Below are 17,543 nucleotides of genomic sequence, written 5' to 3' on the forward strand. Positions count from 1 at the left end.
TCCCATGGCTTCGGACTCATGCTCCTCACATTGACTGGGAGTCTGACAGCATTATTAGTTGGGGCTCGAAATGTCAGTCCCGATGTCTTCCCTTACCACCTAAGGTCATTGCGGTTGCATCTACTGATCTATCTCCCATACCTACACCCTATCTGGATTTCGCTGACGTGTTCTCCAAACAGGGTGCTGAGGTTCTTCCACCCCATAGGCCGTATGACTGTGCCATAGACCTTATCCCAGGTTCGGTTCCACCTAAAGGCAGGGTTTACCCCCTGTCGATACCTGAGTCGGAGGCCATGTCGACCTATATAAGAGAGAGTTTAGAGAAGGGGTTCATTCGTAAGTCTGTCTCTCCCGCGGGAGCTGGGTTTTTCTTTGTTCGGAAGAAAGAGGGTGATTTGCGTCCCTGCATAGATTACAGGGGTCTCAACGCAATCACAATAAAGAACAAATACCCATTACCTTTAATTTCGGAGCTCTTTGACAGATTGAGAGGAGCTCAAGTTTTTACAAAGTTGGATCTGCGGGGTGCGTATAACTTGGTACGAATTCGAAAGGGCGACGAATGGAAGACCGCTTTTAACACCCGAGACGGTCACTATGAATACCTTGTCATGCCTTTTGGGTTATGTAATGCACCCGCAGTATTTCAGGACTTCGTAAACGATGTGTTCAGGGATTTACTGTTATCCTCAGTAGTGGTGTATCTGGACGACATCCTGATTTTTTTCTCCTGATCTGGAGACTCATCGTCAGGATGTCGTTCGTGTCCTTTCCCGTTTAAGGGAGCACTCATTGTTTGCTAAACTCGAGAAATGTGTATTCGAGCAGTCCTCATTGCCTTTTTTGGGTTACATTATCTCACAAGAGGGCCTGGCTATGGATCCTGCGAAGCTCTCTGCTGTCCTGCAATGGTCCGAACCTCATTCCTTGAAGGCGGTGCAACGCTTCTTAGGATTCATAAATTATTACAGGCAGTTCATACCCCATTTTTCTACTTTGGTGGCCCCTTTGGTGGCCTTGACTAAAAAAGGTGCTAATCCCAAAGCCTGGTCTACTGAGACATCTCAGGCTTTTGAGGCAGTAAAAAGACACTTTTCAACTGCTCCCGTTCTTCAAAGACCCGATGAGAGTAAGCCCTTCCTCTTAGAGGTTGATGCCTCTTCAGTGGGTGCTGGTGCGGTCTTGTATCAAAAGAACGGTGCAGGTAGAAAAAGGCCATGTTTCTTCTTTGCGAAAACCTTTTCACCAGCAGAGAGAAACTATACCATTGGGGATAGGGAACTGCTCGCCTTGAGATTAGCCTTGGAGGAGTGGCGTCACTTGCTGGAAGGAGCGAAAAATCCTTTCCAGGTCTATACAGACCATAAGAATCTGACGTACTTACAAACCGCTCAGCGTCTGAATCCTCGCCAAGCCCGCTGGTCCTTGTTTTTCTCCCGCTTTCACTTCTCCATCAACTATCTGTCTGGGAGTAAGAATAACAAGGCAGACGCCCTGTCTCGCTCTATGCTTTCTACCCAGGAGGAGATTGACGAACCTCGTCTTATCCTTCCCTCCAGGGTTTTTCATACGCTCTCCCCTGTGACGTTAGACCAAATCCCACCGGGCAAGACCTTTGTTCCGCCTGATCGACAGAATGATATACTGTCATGGGCCCACACCTCAAAGGTGGGTGGGCATTTTGGTATTAGGCGGACACGAGAGTTACTGGAGAGGTGGTATTGGTGGCCACACTTAGCCAGCCACGTCAAGAGATATGTCGGTTCCTGCTACTCGTGTGCTCGCAACCGTCCATTACGGCAGAGACCGGCTGGACTCTTGCATCCTTTACCAGTGCCAGATAGACCATGGGAGGTGGTAGGCATGGACTTTGTGGGTGATCTTCCATGTTCACAGGGACATAGATTTGTGTGGGTCATTACGGACCATTTCTCCCGGATGGTTCATCTCGTACCGTTATCGAGAATCCCATCTTCCAGGGTACTAGCCAAACTATTCCTCAAGCATGTCTTTAGGCTTCACGGGATGCCAGATCGTATCATTTGTGATAGAGGCCCGCAATTTACTTCCCGTTTCTGGCGAGATCTTTGTAGCCTTCTGCAAATTGAGTTAAATCTCTCTTCGGCATACCATCCGGAGACCAATGGTTTGGTTGAGCGTACCAATCAATCTATGATTATATACCTTCGACACTTTGTTGCTGAGAACCACGATAACTGGTCCTCCCTCCTACCCTGGGCAGAATTTGCCCTTAACAATTCGCTGGCTGAGGCCACTGGGCAGACACCGTTCGTACTCAATAATGGGCAACACCCTAGGGTACCGATACCATTTCCCGCTGCTGCACCTCCTCCTCTTGTGGCCGACTGGGCAACTAATGCCAGAGAGGTTTGGGATCGGACTCAAGAGTCGATCCAAGCAGCTAAGGACCGTATGAAGACGGTGTCCGATCGGTTTCGTCGCCCGGCTCCTGTCTTTTCTCCAGGGGACTTTGTGTGGCTCTCTGCAAAACACGTGAGACTTAGAGTGAGCTCTGTCAAATTTGCTCCTCGCTTCCTGGGTCCTTATGAGGTTCTTCGACAGGTAAATCCTGTAGTCTACCAATTGAAGTTACCCGTCCATCTTAAGATTCATGACAAATTCCATGTCTCACTGCTAAAGCCGGCTATTTTACCTCACGCTCGTGAAGTGCACTCTCCTGCCTCTGATTCCTCTCGCTCTAGCTATGAGGTACGAGCCATAGTTGGTTCTAAGATGGTTAGAGGGCGCAGGTTCTTCTTGATAGATTGGGAGGGTTACGGCCCGGAACATCGCTCTTGGGAGCCTGAGGAGGCTGTCCATGCTCCCGACTTAGTTGCCGATTACCTGCGTCGCCGGGAGGGGGGCCCTTGAGGGGGAGGTACTGTTACGGTTGCTGCGAGCACTGGAGACTAAGTCCAGATTTCTTACTACTGCACATGTGCGAGCGCTGGAGACTAAGTCCAGATTTCTTGGTACTGCACATGTGCGAGCGCTGGAGACTTAGTCCAGATTTCTTGCTACTGCACATGTGCGAGCGCCGGAGACTAAGTCCTATCTTGGAGCCATTGCACATGTGCGGGTGACATCATCGCTGACACGAGGTCACATGTCTCTGACACCTTCTATGCCGATTGGTCGCTGGTCATGTGCTTGTGATGCCTTGCTCGGTGATAGGCCAGCATGACGTCACTCCTGTCGTTCTGGCAGCGGATTGGCTCTGGTGTCCTCCATCTTGGATGAGGCACAGAGTCTATATAAGACCCTGACACACGCCGCATGGCGCTCAGTCCTCTTGGTTCATGCATAAGAGTAGACGCTCTGTGCGCGTTCCTCTAGGCATTCCTCTGTCTATGCTAGGTGAGCGCTACCGGCAGGGTAGCGTTCTTATACCTTACAGCTTCGGCTGCTGTCCGTATCCTTACCTCTTAGGGGAGCGGACATAGGCAGGTGCCTGAGGCACATGGTCTGGCTGGGCCTTGTGGTTCGACTCGTAGGTGGACGTTGCCGCTAGGGTAACGTTCCTTATACTGCGTCTAGCAGTTGTTCGTATCCTCGCACACTAGGGGAGCGAACAGAGGTAGGAGCTTTGTGCGGCTTACGCTGCTGTTCGTCTCTTTTGCACCACTAGAAGAGCGGACCTAGGCAGGTGCCATATCTAGTGGTTCGTGTCCTCGCACACTAGTGGAGCGAACGCAGGTAGGAGCTTTGTGCGGCTTACGCTGCTGTTCGTCTCTTTTGCACCACTAGAAGAGCGGACCTAGGTAGGTGCCATTTCGCACACATTGCCTTTGTCTCTGTGATTATTAACAGAGATCATTCCACACACCCTCCAAGTAAGGGAGGAATTGCTTTAGTTACTTATTATATCCTTCTGTGAGTTAACAGAGGTATTGCACTCTGCCATAGTCTGCAGCAGAGTCTTTGCACGGTGGACCCTGACTGTCTGATACTCCTTTAGGTTATCAGACAGCCCCCCGTAACACATCTAATGTGTATGGCAGGCGTTTGTCCCAAAGCAGATGAAATATAAGACATAGTGATTACGAGGCAGACATATTCAATAATGAAACATGGAGAGTGAGGCAACACAAAGTAAAATTAACCTTTATTTTACCATTGTGACTTTTCAGGTCCAAACAGTTTTTCTCACTATATTTGTTTATTGTCACTGACTCCTGCAATACGTCCATAGCAGCTCGCACCCCCTCTTTCAAATTTCAAGTACTAATGCTTGTACTATAGACACATCTACTATGTGTAAAGGTCCCATAGACATTACAGAAAAGTTGACTAATATTGCCTATCCCGCCATGCAAAACAGACCTCCTGACTCACTCGCTGGTGAGATGATGATGACGCAGGATGTAAGGATTGGGCACTTTGTATTTATACACATCAATGTTCCCCAAATCCAGTCCTCAAGAGTCACCAACAGTGCATGTTTTCAGCATTTCCTTAGTATTGCTCAGGTTGTGGAATCATCCCTTGTAGAGGTGATTAAATTAAAACCTGAGGAATACTAAGGAAATTCTGAAAACATGCACTGTTGGTGGCCCTTGAGGACTGGATTTAGGGAACACTAATATACATGATTATTTTGTTGTACACCACTTTCCTCATACAGCCACTTGTGCGTTAGAGAGAGACTAATATGCCTATACACACTAGATTAACAGTTTGAGTGAACCTGGCTGACCATCTAATGTGTATATTGGTTTTCAACATCCCTAAACTTTTTTTCTCAATGGAGATAAACAAGCCATCTATCCAAGCTGAGCATGTGTAGGTATGCGGGGGGGGGGGGAGGGTGGGGGGGAGGGTGGGGGGGGGGCGGGGGGGGCAGGATAAATAACTCTTTAGTTCAACAACTGTGTAAGATGTGCAGCCACATTAAGTCAGGCGTAGACTAGGTAACTATAGATTTTCATATTTTGAATGCACAGCTGAAGGTGATTGTAATGAGCTAGGGATTGCCCTTCTCCTTGTTTTAATACAGATTATACTCTCATCCTGTCAGTAATCTCAATTAAGAAAGCAGCATACACTACTCACCAATAAATAGGGATATTTGGCTTTCAGGTGACATTTATGTAAAACATAAAAAGTTCACGCTACAGTTATACTTTATCATGAAAGTAGAGCATTTAAGTAGAAGAAAGCAATGGTGATTTCCTCATCTAAATCAAAAGCCAACAACAGTGGTGGCTATAGCCCCTCCCCCTCAAAATGTCAATGTCACAATAACTTGTCATGTGGCCATGAGCATCAATATTCACTTGACAACCGGCGTCTCATGTTGTTCACAAGTGACGCTATTGTCTGTGGGGGTATGGCATACCACTCTTCTTTAATGGAGTCCCTCACGTTATTGAGGGTCTTGGATACAGAGTTATGAGACTCTACATGGTGACTCAGCTGATCCCATACTGTAGGTTTTCTATGGGATTCAGGTCTGGAGAAAGTGCAGGCCACCCCATTTGAGGTACCCCAGTTTCCAGCAGCCATGCTCTAATGATGCTACCTTAATCAGCTGCAGCATTGTCATCCATGAAGTTGAAACTAGGGCTGTGTTGTTCATGCAGTGACTGTATTAATTATGTTATTCAAGTAGTAGGAGCTTTTTACTGTACCATTCAAAAAGTGTAGGGCAGTTCTGTATTGAATAGACACACCTGCCCACACTGAAACATCACCACCACCAAAGGCTCATCTGGTGACAACATTTCCTGATGCATTGCATTCCCTTTGCTGTCTCCAACATCATTGGTAGCAATAATTTCTGCTTAGCGTGAACCGACTTTCGTCAGTGAACAGCAGTGAGTCTCTCTAGTCTCTCGTCCGGACAGACGAAGATGCATGTGCCTGGTGGTGTGGTCAGATACACTTGCAGTCATCTAACAAGCAGACCACGGGGGATGCAAATGGTTTCAAATATTGTGATGTGACACTTGAGTGTCTCTCGCCTACCTTAAATGTACCTGCAGTTGTGTGGCATTCATTTACGGTTCCAAAGCGAATTATTCACAATAAATTAGTCATCAGTGTAGGATGTGGCCAAAGGACATCCACTTATATGCCTTTCTGTGACTCTTCCAGTCTCTCTGTATCTTTGTTACAACCTGCTGATAACACTCTGTGATACAAGGCCACCTCCGTCTGAGAACATCTTTCTTGAAATCTTGCAATGGCGGGCTACTATTGATCAATTGTTAGGTGTGGTCTTGGTGTCATGATTTCAAAATGTGATCAGCATGATGAGAAGAACTGTTTAAATAGCCATCCTAACTGAACCCCGAAATTTATTGGATGATTCATAGATCAAACATCTGTTGTAAATTTTTCCATTAAGCTCCTTGTTAGCGAACAGAAAATTGTGCAAAAAGTACTGAAACATTGGACATGTCCATTGTAATGTTTAGCGAACGTCACATTAAGTTCATCTGAAAAGGTTAGAGTGAATTTTAGGATCATCATAAAATTTCACCCTAAAGCCAAATATCCTTAACTTTTCATGAGTAATGTACAGTATATCTTCTAACCATCCTGATTGACTGCTTATATGAAAAACAGATTAGATCATTTAATTGCACTTACCTCAAGTTTGACACTGGGATCTTTTGAGTAATGGTCGTCTAAATGTTCCAAATTTGGAGAATGAGATTGGTTACTGGCTGACAAATCCCCACGTGATATCAGTGTACACATATAAGCATCATGAGAAAATATATCATGGCGGATGAACTCGCAGAAAAGTAAAACCAAATTTATAAACTCTGTTTTTTCATGTTCATCATTCGGGTCATCTATAAAAAAATGTATTATAGTTCAGTATGCCAAATATGAAAGGAAAATCAAGGAAATTACTATATAAATCATATTATGAAAAATGTATAAATGGTAATATAATATATAAGTAGCTTTATAGTTAGAGGGAAAACATAGACAAGTTCCATTTTAACCCCTGGATAATGTTGCAGTTTATTTTCCCAGTTTAATCCTGTAAAAGGAGATATGGTATATCTATACATAAATTCTTAATTACATTTAATTATCAAATCACACTAATTTTGGATAGGGAAGCAATCACTATAGCCAATTAATAGCCTATACCATGCTATGCCTTTAATTTATTGTGCTGGCAAAGGGTGAGCTTTTCTGACCATTCATCGGCGCATGCACATGTGCGATGCAATCACGAGCCACCAATGTGTTATCATAACCGCCAGGGAACAACTAAATACAGTAAAATGTAGAACAGAACAAAACAACAACAGAAAAAAAAAATTAATAACAGGCGATCAAATCATCGTATACACCCGAAAATATTTTCAATAAAAACATCAGCTGGGGGAGCACAAATCAAACCCTCAAACAGCTCCATATCCCAATAATTGAAAAGGTTAAAGCTCTCGGAAAGTCACAGCACAAGCAAGATTTTTTTCTTTAAAATTTCTGAATGTTTTGCACCCCTTAAAAAAAATAAAAACTAGGTTTGTTATCTACATAATGGTACTGACCTGAAGAAACATTCGGCCAGGTTAGTTTTATGGTAAAATGAATGCTGTAAATAAAACTCCCCAAAACAATTGAAAAATTTAATTTATTTTGCTATTTTGCCACAATTGGAATTTTATTCCGGCTTAGCATTACATCATATGATAAAAATCAAAGGTGTCATTCAAAAGTATCATAACTCATCCCGCAAAAAACAAGCCCTCACAGCTATATTGATGGAAAACTAAAAAGTTATGGCTCTAGTAATGAGGGGATGAAAAAACGAAAATGCAAAAAGGAAAAATGTCCGGGTCCTAAAGTAGTTAAAGTGGATGCTGTATTATTGCACTGTCAGAAATATGTCCTAGAATATTAATAGCTCAGGTGCCTGTAAGCATGACCAGTAGGAAACACTACTTCCTCATTGTTAGGAAGTTGTGCTCTAAAGCTGGGTTTACACACTGAGACTTTCTAGCGATCCAACCTGCGATCTCCACCTAGCCGGGATCGCTACAAAGTCTCTGGTGAGCTGTCAAACAGGCAGACCTGGCCAACGACCTAACAGCGATCCGGACCTGCAGAGCGACTAGCTGGTCGTTGGGGACGTGTCAAAAAAGCAGGTGAACTTCACCCGACTTCATTTAATGCCGCGCGGCTCTGTCTGTGTGCCGTGTAAATAAATAAATAATTTAAAAATCCGGCCTGCGGTCCCCCCCCTATTTTAATACCAGCCAGATAAAGCCATACAGCTGCAGGCTGGTATTCTCAGGATGGGGAGCCCCACGTTATGGGGAGCCCCCCAGCCTAACAATATCAGTCAGCAGCCGCCCAGAATTGCCGCATTCATTATATGCGACAGTTCTGGGACTGTACCCGGCTCTTCCCGATTTGCCCTGGTGCGTTGGCAAATCGGGGTAATAAGGAGTTATTGGCAGCACATAGCTGCCAATAAGTCCTAGATTAATCATGTCAGGCGTCTCCCCGAGATTCCTTCCATGATTAATCTGTAAATTACAGTAAATAAACACACACACCCGAAAAATCCTTTATAAGAAATAAAAAACACTAACAAATTCCCTCATTACCAATTTATTACCCACAACAAAGCCCTCCATGTCCGGCGTAATCCACGGTCCTCCAGCGTGGCATCCAGCTCTGCTGCATGCAGGTGACAGGAGCAGCAGAAGACACCGCCGCTCCGGTCACCTCCACGCAGCTAATGAAGACAGCCTTGTGATCGGCTGAGCTGTCACTGAGGTTACCTGGATCCAGCGGTGGATGCAGCGGGGGCCGCGGGTAACCTCAGTGACAGTCCAGCTGATCGCGCTACTCACCGCCGCTCCTGTCAGCTCCACAATGAGGTGAGTAGCGCGATCAGCTGAGCTGTCACTGAGGTTAATCGCGGCCACCGCTGGATCCAGTGGCGGCCACCGGGTAACCTCAGTGACAGCAGCTGATCGCATTACTCACCTCATTTGCTGGTGATTTCCCCCCCTCTCTCATACTCACTGATCCCCGATCACCGGCGCTGAACGGCGTTCACATTGCTCCGGCGGCTTTTCCTTTTTTGAAAAAGCCGGACGCTCATTAAACAATCTCGTATTCCCTGCTTTCCCCGCCCACCGGCAAATGTGATTGGTTGCAGTGAGACACGCCCCCACGCTGAGTGACAGGTGTCTCATTGCACTCAATCACAGCAGCCGGTGGGCGTGTCTATACTGTGCAGTGAAATAAATAATTAAATAATTAAAAAAAACGCCGTGCGGTCCCCCCAATTTTAATACCAGCCAGATAAAGCCATACGGCTGAAGGCTGGTATTCTCAGGATGGGGAGCTCCACGTTATGGGGAGCCCCCCAGCCTAACAATATCAGTCATCAGCCGCCCAGAATGGCCGCATCCATTAGATGCGGCTGTTCTGGGACAGTACCCGGCTCTTCCCGATTTGCCCTGGTGCGTTGGCAAATCGGGGTAATAAGGAGTTATTGGCAGCCCATAGCTGCCAATAAGTCCTAGATTAATCATGTCAGGCGTCTCCCGGAGAAACCTTCCATGATTAATCTGTAAATTACAGTAAATAAACACACACAACTGAAAAAAATCATTTATTAGAAATAAAAAACACAAACACATTCCCTCATCACCAATTTAATCAGCCCCAAAAATCCCTCCTTGTCCGGCGTAATCCACGGACCTCCAGCGTCGCTTCCAGCTGTGCTGCATGCAGGTGACAGGAGCAGGAGAATACACCGCCGCTCCGGTCACCTCCACGCAGCTAATGAAGACAGCCGCGCGATCAGCTGAGCTGTCCCTGAGGTTACCAGCTGTCACTGGATCCAGCGGTGGATGCAGCGGTGGCCGCGGGTAACCTCAGTGACAGCTCAGCTGATCGCGCTACTCACCGCCGCTCCGGTCAGCTCCAGACAGCAACTGAGGTGAGTAGCGCGATCAGCTGAGCTGTCACTGAGGTTACCCGCGGCCACCGCTGCATCCACCGCTGGATCCAGTGACAGCGGGTAACCTCAGGGACAGCTCAGCTGATCGCGCGGCTGTCTTCATTAGCTGCGTGGAGGTGACCGGAGCGGCGGTGTATTCTCCTGCTCCTGTCACCTGCATGCAGCACAGCTGGAAGCGATGCTGGAGGTCCGTGGATTACGCCGGACAAGGAGGGCTTTTTGGGGCTGATTAAATTGGTGATGAGGGAATGTGTTTGTGTTTTTTATTTCTAATAAATGATTTTTTCAGTTGTGTGTGTTTATTTACTGTAATTTACAGATTAATCATGGAAGGTTTCTCCGGGAGACGCTTGACATGATTAATCTAGGACTTATTGGCAGCTCTGGGCTGCCAATAACTCCTTATTACCCCGATTTGCCAACGCACCAGGGCAAATCGGGAAGAGCCGGGTACTGTCCCAGAACAGCCGCATCTAATGGATGCGGCCATTCTGGGCGGCTGCTGACTGATATTGTTAGACTGGGGGGCTCCCCATAACGTGGAGCTCCCCATCCTGAGAATACCAGCCTTCAGCCGTATGGCTTTATCTGGCTGGTATTAAAATTGGGGGGGCCGCACGCCGTTTTTTTTAATTATTTAATTATTTATTTCACTGCACAGTATAGACCCGCCCACCGGCTGCTGTGATTGGGTGCAGTGTGACACCTCTCACTCAGCGTGGGGGGCGTGTCTCACTGTAACCAATCATAGGCGCCTGTGGGTGGGGAAAGTAGGGAATACGAAATTGTTTAATGAGCGGCCGGCTTTTTCAAAATAGTAAAAGCCGCCGCAGCAGTGTGAATGCCGTGCAGCGCCGCGCTGGGGATCGGGGGAACGGTGAGTATGTGAGAGGAGGGGAAAATGACCGACAGACTGTGAGAGAGGGACAGAGATAGTGACGGACCGACAGAGAGAGAATAGAGACCGAGAGGGAGACACCGACTGACAGAGAATAGTGATTGACAGATATTGTGACACATCACTCATTTCCAGTGTTTTAAGTCCCCTTTACACACTGAGACTTTGCTGCACAGCGGGAAACAAAGGACCTAGGAATGGTCCTGAACGATTTGTAGCGATCACAACTTCACAGCAGGGGCCAGGTCGCTGATAGGTTTCACACACTGCAATGTCGCTGGGGAGGTCGCTGTAACGTCACAAAACCGGTGACGTTACAGCGATGTCGTTTGCGATGTTGCAGTGTGTAAAGCCACCTTTAGACAGGATGGACAGCAGTGTGAACAGCCTTTGCTTATCTTAGCACTTCTGGTATTTCCACTATCTGATTTAAGACAAGGCTGCTCACACTGCTGTCCACTGTGTCTTTCTGATCTAATGCTGGAGATACCAGAGGTGCTGAGATAAGACGAGGCTGCTCACATTGCTGTCCACCCTGTCTATCTGATCTCATGCTGTTGATACCAGAGGTGGTGAGGTAAGACGAGACTGCTCACACTGCTGTCCACCCTGTCTATCTGATCTAATACTAGATATACCAGAGGTGCTGAGTTAAGACAAGACTGATCACACTGCAGTCCATCCATGTCTAACTGATCTAATACTGGATATACCAGAGGTGCTGAGGTAAGAAGAGGGTGATCAAACTGATAGTCACCTTCCCTTTCTGATCTAATACTAGAGATACTTATGTTGCTGAGGTAACAAGAGGCTGCTCACACAACAGTAGATATTTAGTAATAACATTTCCATTAGTTATTTTTTTTTCTATACCAGGATAATCACTTTAACCATATAACTTAATAAAACTGTACATTTTTTAAACAAGATTTTTTCCTTCGCATACAATATTTCCAATATATATTGTATACAACTGTACAACAGAGGAAAAAAAACTCACTGAGAGATGGAGCTTGTGAATCTAAGAATCGAAGCAGGATACTCTGGAATATGGGCAAACTGGATCCAGCAAGGGAAGTGGAAGAGATCGATTCCTTTTCATCCAAAACCTCCGACTCACTGCATCGCTGTAGAATAACAAAAAATTAAAAAAACATATAATTTGCAGTAAATAATTGAAAACTGTTCTAGTAAAGAAATACAATTCCTTCATTTCTGGATAACTAAAAAAAGGTGCCAAAGTGATATGTATTTAAATGCCTCATTATTATCTACAATAGCAAGACATACACATATGTATACATTGTAAATTATTGCATGGGGTCAGAATTATTGCAATGCAGGAAAGCCAAACATAATCCCCCATGACACATATTGTACCTTTTCAAGAAATGTTAAGCAGCTAAGCAAATGCTCATAATTCAAAGTATCCTATTGCTTATCAACAACTGCTGGGCATATACAGTTAGGTCCAGAAATATTTGGACAGTGACACAATTTTCGCGAGTTGGGCTCTGCATGCCACCACATTGGATTTGAAATGAAACCTCTACAACAGAATTCAAGTGCAGATTGTAACGTTTAATTTGAAGGTTTGAACAAAAATATCTGATAGAAATTGTAATAATTGTACACATTTCTTTACAAACACTCCACATTTTAGGAGGTCAAAAGTAATTGGACAAATAAACCAAACCCAAACAAAATATTTTTATTTTCAATATTTTGTTGCGAATCCTTTGGAGGCAATCACTGCCTTAAGTCTGGAACCCATGGACATCACCAAACGCTGGGTTTCCTCCTTCTTAATGCTTTGCCAGGCCTTTACAGCCGCAGCCTTCAGGTCTTGCTTGTTTGTGGGTCTTTCCGTCTTAAGTCTGGTTTTGAGCAAGTGAAATGCATGCTCAATTGGGTTAAGATCTGGTGATTGACTTGGCCATTGCAGAATGTTCCACTTTTTTGCACTCATGAACTCCTGGGTAGCTTTGGCTGTATGCTTGGGGTCATTGTCCATCTGTACTATGAAGCGCCGTCCAATCAACTTTGCGGCATTTGGCTGAATCTGGGCTGAAAGTATATCCCGGTACACTTCAGAATTCATCCGGCTACTCTTGTCTGCTGTTATGTCATCAATAAACACAAGTGACCCAGTGCCATTGAAAGCCATGCATGCCCATGCCATCACGTTGCCTACACCATGTTTTACAGAGGATGTGGTGTGCCTTGGATCATGTGCTGTTCCCTTTCTTCTCCAAACTTTTTTCTTCCCATCATTCTGGTACAGGTTGATCTTTGTCTCATCTGTCCATAGAATACTTTTCCAGAACTGAGCTGGCTTCATGAGGTGTTTTTCAGCAAATTTAACTCTGGCCTGTCTATTTTTGGAATTGATGAATGGTTTGCATCTAGATGTGAACCCTTTGTATTTACTTTCATGGAGTCTTCTCTTTACTGTTGACTTAGAGACAGATACACCTACTTCACTGAGAGTGTTCTGGACTTCAGTTGATGTTGTGAACGGGTTCTTCTAAACCAAAGAAAGTATGCGGCGATCATCCACCACTGTTGTCATCCGTGGACGCCCAGGCCTTTTTGAGTTCCCAAGCTCACCAGTCAATTCCTTTTTTCTCAGAATGTACCCGACTGTTGATTTTGCTACTCCAAGCATGTCTGCTATCTCTCTGATGGATTTTTTCTTGTTTTTCAGCCTCAGGATGTTCTGCTTCACCTCAATTGAGAGTTCCTTAGACCGCATGTTGTCTGGTCACAGCAACAGCTTCCAAATGCAAAACCACACACCTGTAACCCCAGACCTTTTAACTACTTCATTGATTACAGGTTAACGAGGGAGACGCCTTCAGAGTTAATTGCATCCCTTAGAGTCCCTTGTCCAATTACTTTTGGTCCCTTGAAAAAGAGGAGGCTATGCATTACAGAGCTATGATTCCTAAACCCTTTGTCCGATTTGGATGTGAAAACTCTCATATTGCAGCTGGGAGTGTGCACTTTCAGCCCATATTATATATATAATTGTATTTCTGAACATGTTTTGTAAACAGCTAAAATAACAAAACTTGTGTCACTGTCCAAATATTTCTGGACCTAACTGTATACAGTACCTTGTGTATTCGGCCCTTTTGATTTTTTTCAACCTTTTCCCATATTTCAGGCTTCAAACATAAAGATAAAAAAATTAAATTTTATGGTGATAAATCAACAAGTGGGACACAATTGTCAAGTGGAACGATATTTATTGCTTATTTTAAACTTTTTTAAAAAAATAAAAAACTGAAAATTGGTGAGTGCAATATTATTCGCCGCTTTAAGTTAATACTTTGTAGCGCCACCTTTTGCTACGATTACAGCTGCAAGTCGCTTGGGGTATGTCTCTAGGTTTTTCACATTGAGAGACTGAAATTCTTGCCCATTCTTCCTTTTGCAAATAGCTGGAGCTGAGTGAGGCTGGATGGAGAGTGTTTGTGAACAGCAGTTTTCAGCTTCTTGGACAGATTCTCGATTGGATTCAGGTCTGGACTTTGGCCATTCTATCACCTGGATACATTTATTTGTGAACCATTCCATTGTAGATCTTGCTTTATGTTTTTGATCATTGTCTTGTTGAAAGACAAATCTCCGTCCCAGTTGCAGGTCTTTTGCAGATTTCAACAGGTTTTCTTCAAGAATGGGCCTGTATTTGGCTCCATTCATCTTCCCATCAATTTTAACTATCTTCCCTGTCCCTGCTGAAGAAAAGCAGGCCCAAACCATGATGCTGCCACCACCATGTTTGACAGTGGGGATGGTGTGTTCAGGGTGATGAGCTGTGTTGGTTTTACGAAAAACATATCGCTTGACATTGTGCCCAAAAAGTTCGATTTTGGTTTCATCTGACCAGAGCACCTTCTTCCACATGTTTGGTGTGTCTCCCAGGTGGCTTGTGGCAAACTTTAAACAACACCTTTTTATGGATATATTTAAGAAATGGCTTTCTTCTTGCCACTCTTCCATAAAGGCCAGGTTTGTGCAGTGTATGACTGATTATTGTCCTATGGACAAACTCTCCCACCTCAGCTGTAGATCTCTGCAGTTTAATCAGAGTGATCATGGGCCTCTTGGCTGCATCTCTGATCAGTCTTCTCCTTGTTTGACATGACATTTTTGAGGGACAGCGGGGTCTTGGTAGATTTGCAGTGGTATGACACTCATTCCATTTCAATATGATTGCTTGCACAGTGCTTCTTGGTATGTTTAAAGTTGTGGAAATGTGTTTGTAACCAAATCCAGCTTTAAACTTCTCCACTACAGTATCATGGACCTGCCTGTTGTGTTCCTTGGTCTTCATGATGCTATCTGCGCTTTAAACAGAACACTGAGACTATCACAGAGAAGGTGCATTTATACGGAGACTTGATTACACAAAGGTGGATTATCTTTATCATCATTTAGGACAACATTGGATCTTTCAGAGATCCTCAAGAACTTCTGGAGTGAGTTTGCTGCACTGAAAGTAAAGGGGACTAATAATATTGCACGCCCCAATTCTCAGTTTATTAATTTTTATAAAAGTTTAAAATAAGCAATACATTTCATTCAACTTCACAGTTGTGTCCCACTTGTTTTTGATTCTTCACCATAACATTAAATTTTTTTATCTTTATGTTTGAAGCCTGAAATGTGGGAAAAGGTTGAAAAATTCAAGGGGGCCGAATACTTTTGCAAGGCACTGTATACCAGGATGGGCAACATATATACCAGAATGGGAAACATATATACCAGGATGGGCAACAGATATACCAGCATGGGGGCCATATATACCCCAACGGACCTAGGATGAGGATCATATATACTAGGAGGATGTGTAACATATATACCAGAATGGAGAACATATACACCAGGATAGGCCCAGGATGGGGGACATATATACCAGGATAGGAACATATATGCCAGGATGGTCCACATATTTACCGGGGTGGGGGACATTAGCACAGAATTGGAGGACATTACCCCCATAGAAGTGTGTCATGACCACATTTTGTGCTTCATCATTTTTTTCCTACTTTCCGCCTCTAAAACCTAGGTGCATCTTATGGTCTGATGTGTTTTACTGTCCAAAAATTACAGTACTCCAAAAATCAGATAACTTAAAGAGAACCTGTCAACACGATTTTGTAATGTAAACTAAAGAAATGACTGTAATACTGATTCCATTGATGTTCTTGTTTAAATGACCATTTGAAGTTTTGTACTAATTAGATTTGAGTGCACAGAGCCAGATTGTACACTTGGTCTTCCCCTCCCTGTCTGTGATTCCCTGGCCTCTCCACTGCCTACAGTCTTTGAAAAATAATTAGGTCACTGCTTTTTTAGTGACCTGCCTTCTCTGTCATTTCAGTGACCTGTTATTCACAGAATGGACGAAGGTGGATGGGTCAAGGAATCACAGTAGAAGACCCAGTGTATAGTCCGAACACTGTACATCAAAATTTAATTATCAGAAAACTTTAAACACTGATTAAAGAATAACTACAAAATAGATTTGTTCACTAAAGGTATCAATTGAATAGATATTATAGAGTCACTGCAGTCGTGGCTTTATTTTACATTCCAAAATTGTGCTGACAGTATCTTTTTAACCCCTATATGACTAATGATGTACTGTGTCCATCATTATTTGTCTACCTGCCTTTGATACATTCCTGGTGTACCAGCTCGCATCTTTTCTGAAGATGAAGGGGAAAGGTGCTACATCTGTGGCTGTTAATCTGTTAAATGCCACTGTCAGTTTCTGACAGCAGCATTTAATTCGAGCTGGGAGAGTGGTGAGCTCTTCTGACCCCTGATTAGCATCCTGTGATCGCATTGCAGGCATGCCAATTTGTTGTCATAACCGCCAGGGGTCAGCTATTGACTCTGTGGTTGTCATCTTAGTACTCCTGTGAAAACCAATCCATTGCTGGCGTTCATAGGATACTGACTACTTGTTCTGTATATAGAACGAATCACAATCCTTTGCAGGTTCAAGTCCCTTAAGAGGACTATTAGATACTGTACAAAGTACAGTACCCCCCTTTTACCACATTCAAAATTAAAAAATATTTTTTTAAAAAATACTCATACTGCGTTCATAAAAGTCTGATCTATCAAAACATAAAATAAATTAATCCAATCAGTAAATAGCGTAATGAGAAAAAAAAAATCAAAATGCCAGAATTGCACTTTTCAGCCTGGCAACAACTGAAAAAAATGTAATAACAGGTGATTAAAACATCATATACACCTCAAAATAATATCAATAAAGTCATCAGCTCGGGGTGCAAAAGAAAGCTCCATATCCCAAAAATTGAAAACAGTACAGCTCTTGAAAAGTCACGACACAAGCAAGAATTTTGATAAAAAAACATTCAGAATTTTTTTCACCACTTAAACAAAACAAAAACTTTACATGTATGGTATCTATGTAATTGTGACGCCCTGGCAAAGCCAGGTTGTCACAGAAAGAGTTAATCCTCCTTGGTAACCTGATCCCACACCAGTGCAGCAGGACAAACCACATCCCCCAGTGTGAGAACAAAACAGAGCAGAAGGGGAGGGGCTGGAGCAGAGTGTGTGGAGAGACAGACAGAAGAAGAGTCTGGAGTTGTAGCTCCCAGGCTGATAGAGAAGCGTGCTCCA

At 44.1% G+C, this 17,543-nt stretch overlaps 1 protein-coding gene across 3 annotated transcripts in view; it reads right to left on the reverse strand.

The window, feature by feature from the left end:
• The window catches only part of MED12L (mediator complex subunit 12L), a 1,012,447-nt gene that overhangs the window by 803,872 nt on the left and 191,032 nt on the right, over positions 1 to 17,543 (reverse strand). For all 3 annotated transcript variants that reach the window (XM_075340741.1, XM_075340740.1, XM_075340739.1), the window contains exons 13-14: positions 11,872 to 11,998; positions 6,619 to 6,827 (exon numbers count right to left, since the gene is read on the reverse strand). In XM_075340741.1, coding sequence (XP_075196856.1) covers positions 6,619 to 6,827; positions 11,872 to 11,998 — 336 coding nt within the window. The remainder of the gene's footprint in view (positions 1 to 6,618; positions 6,828 to 11,871; positions 11,999 to 17,543) is intronic.

This window comes from Anomaloglossus baeobatrachus, chromosome 3, assembly GCF_048569485.1.
Source record: "Anomaloglossus baeobatrachus isolate aAnoBae1 chromosome 3, aAnoBae1.hap1, whole genome shotgun sequence".
In the NCBI taxonomy this organism is placed as follows: domain Eukaryota; kingdom Metazoa; phylum Chordata; class Amphibia; order Anura; family Aromobatidae; genus Anomaloglossus; species Anomaloglossus baeobatrachus.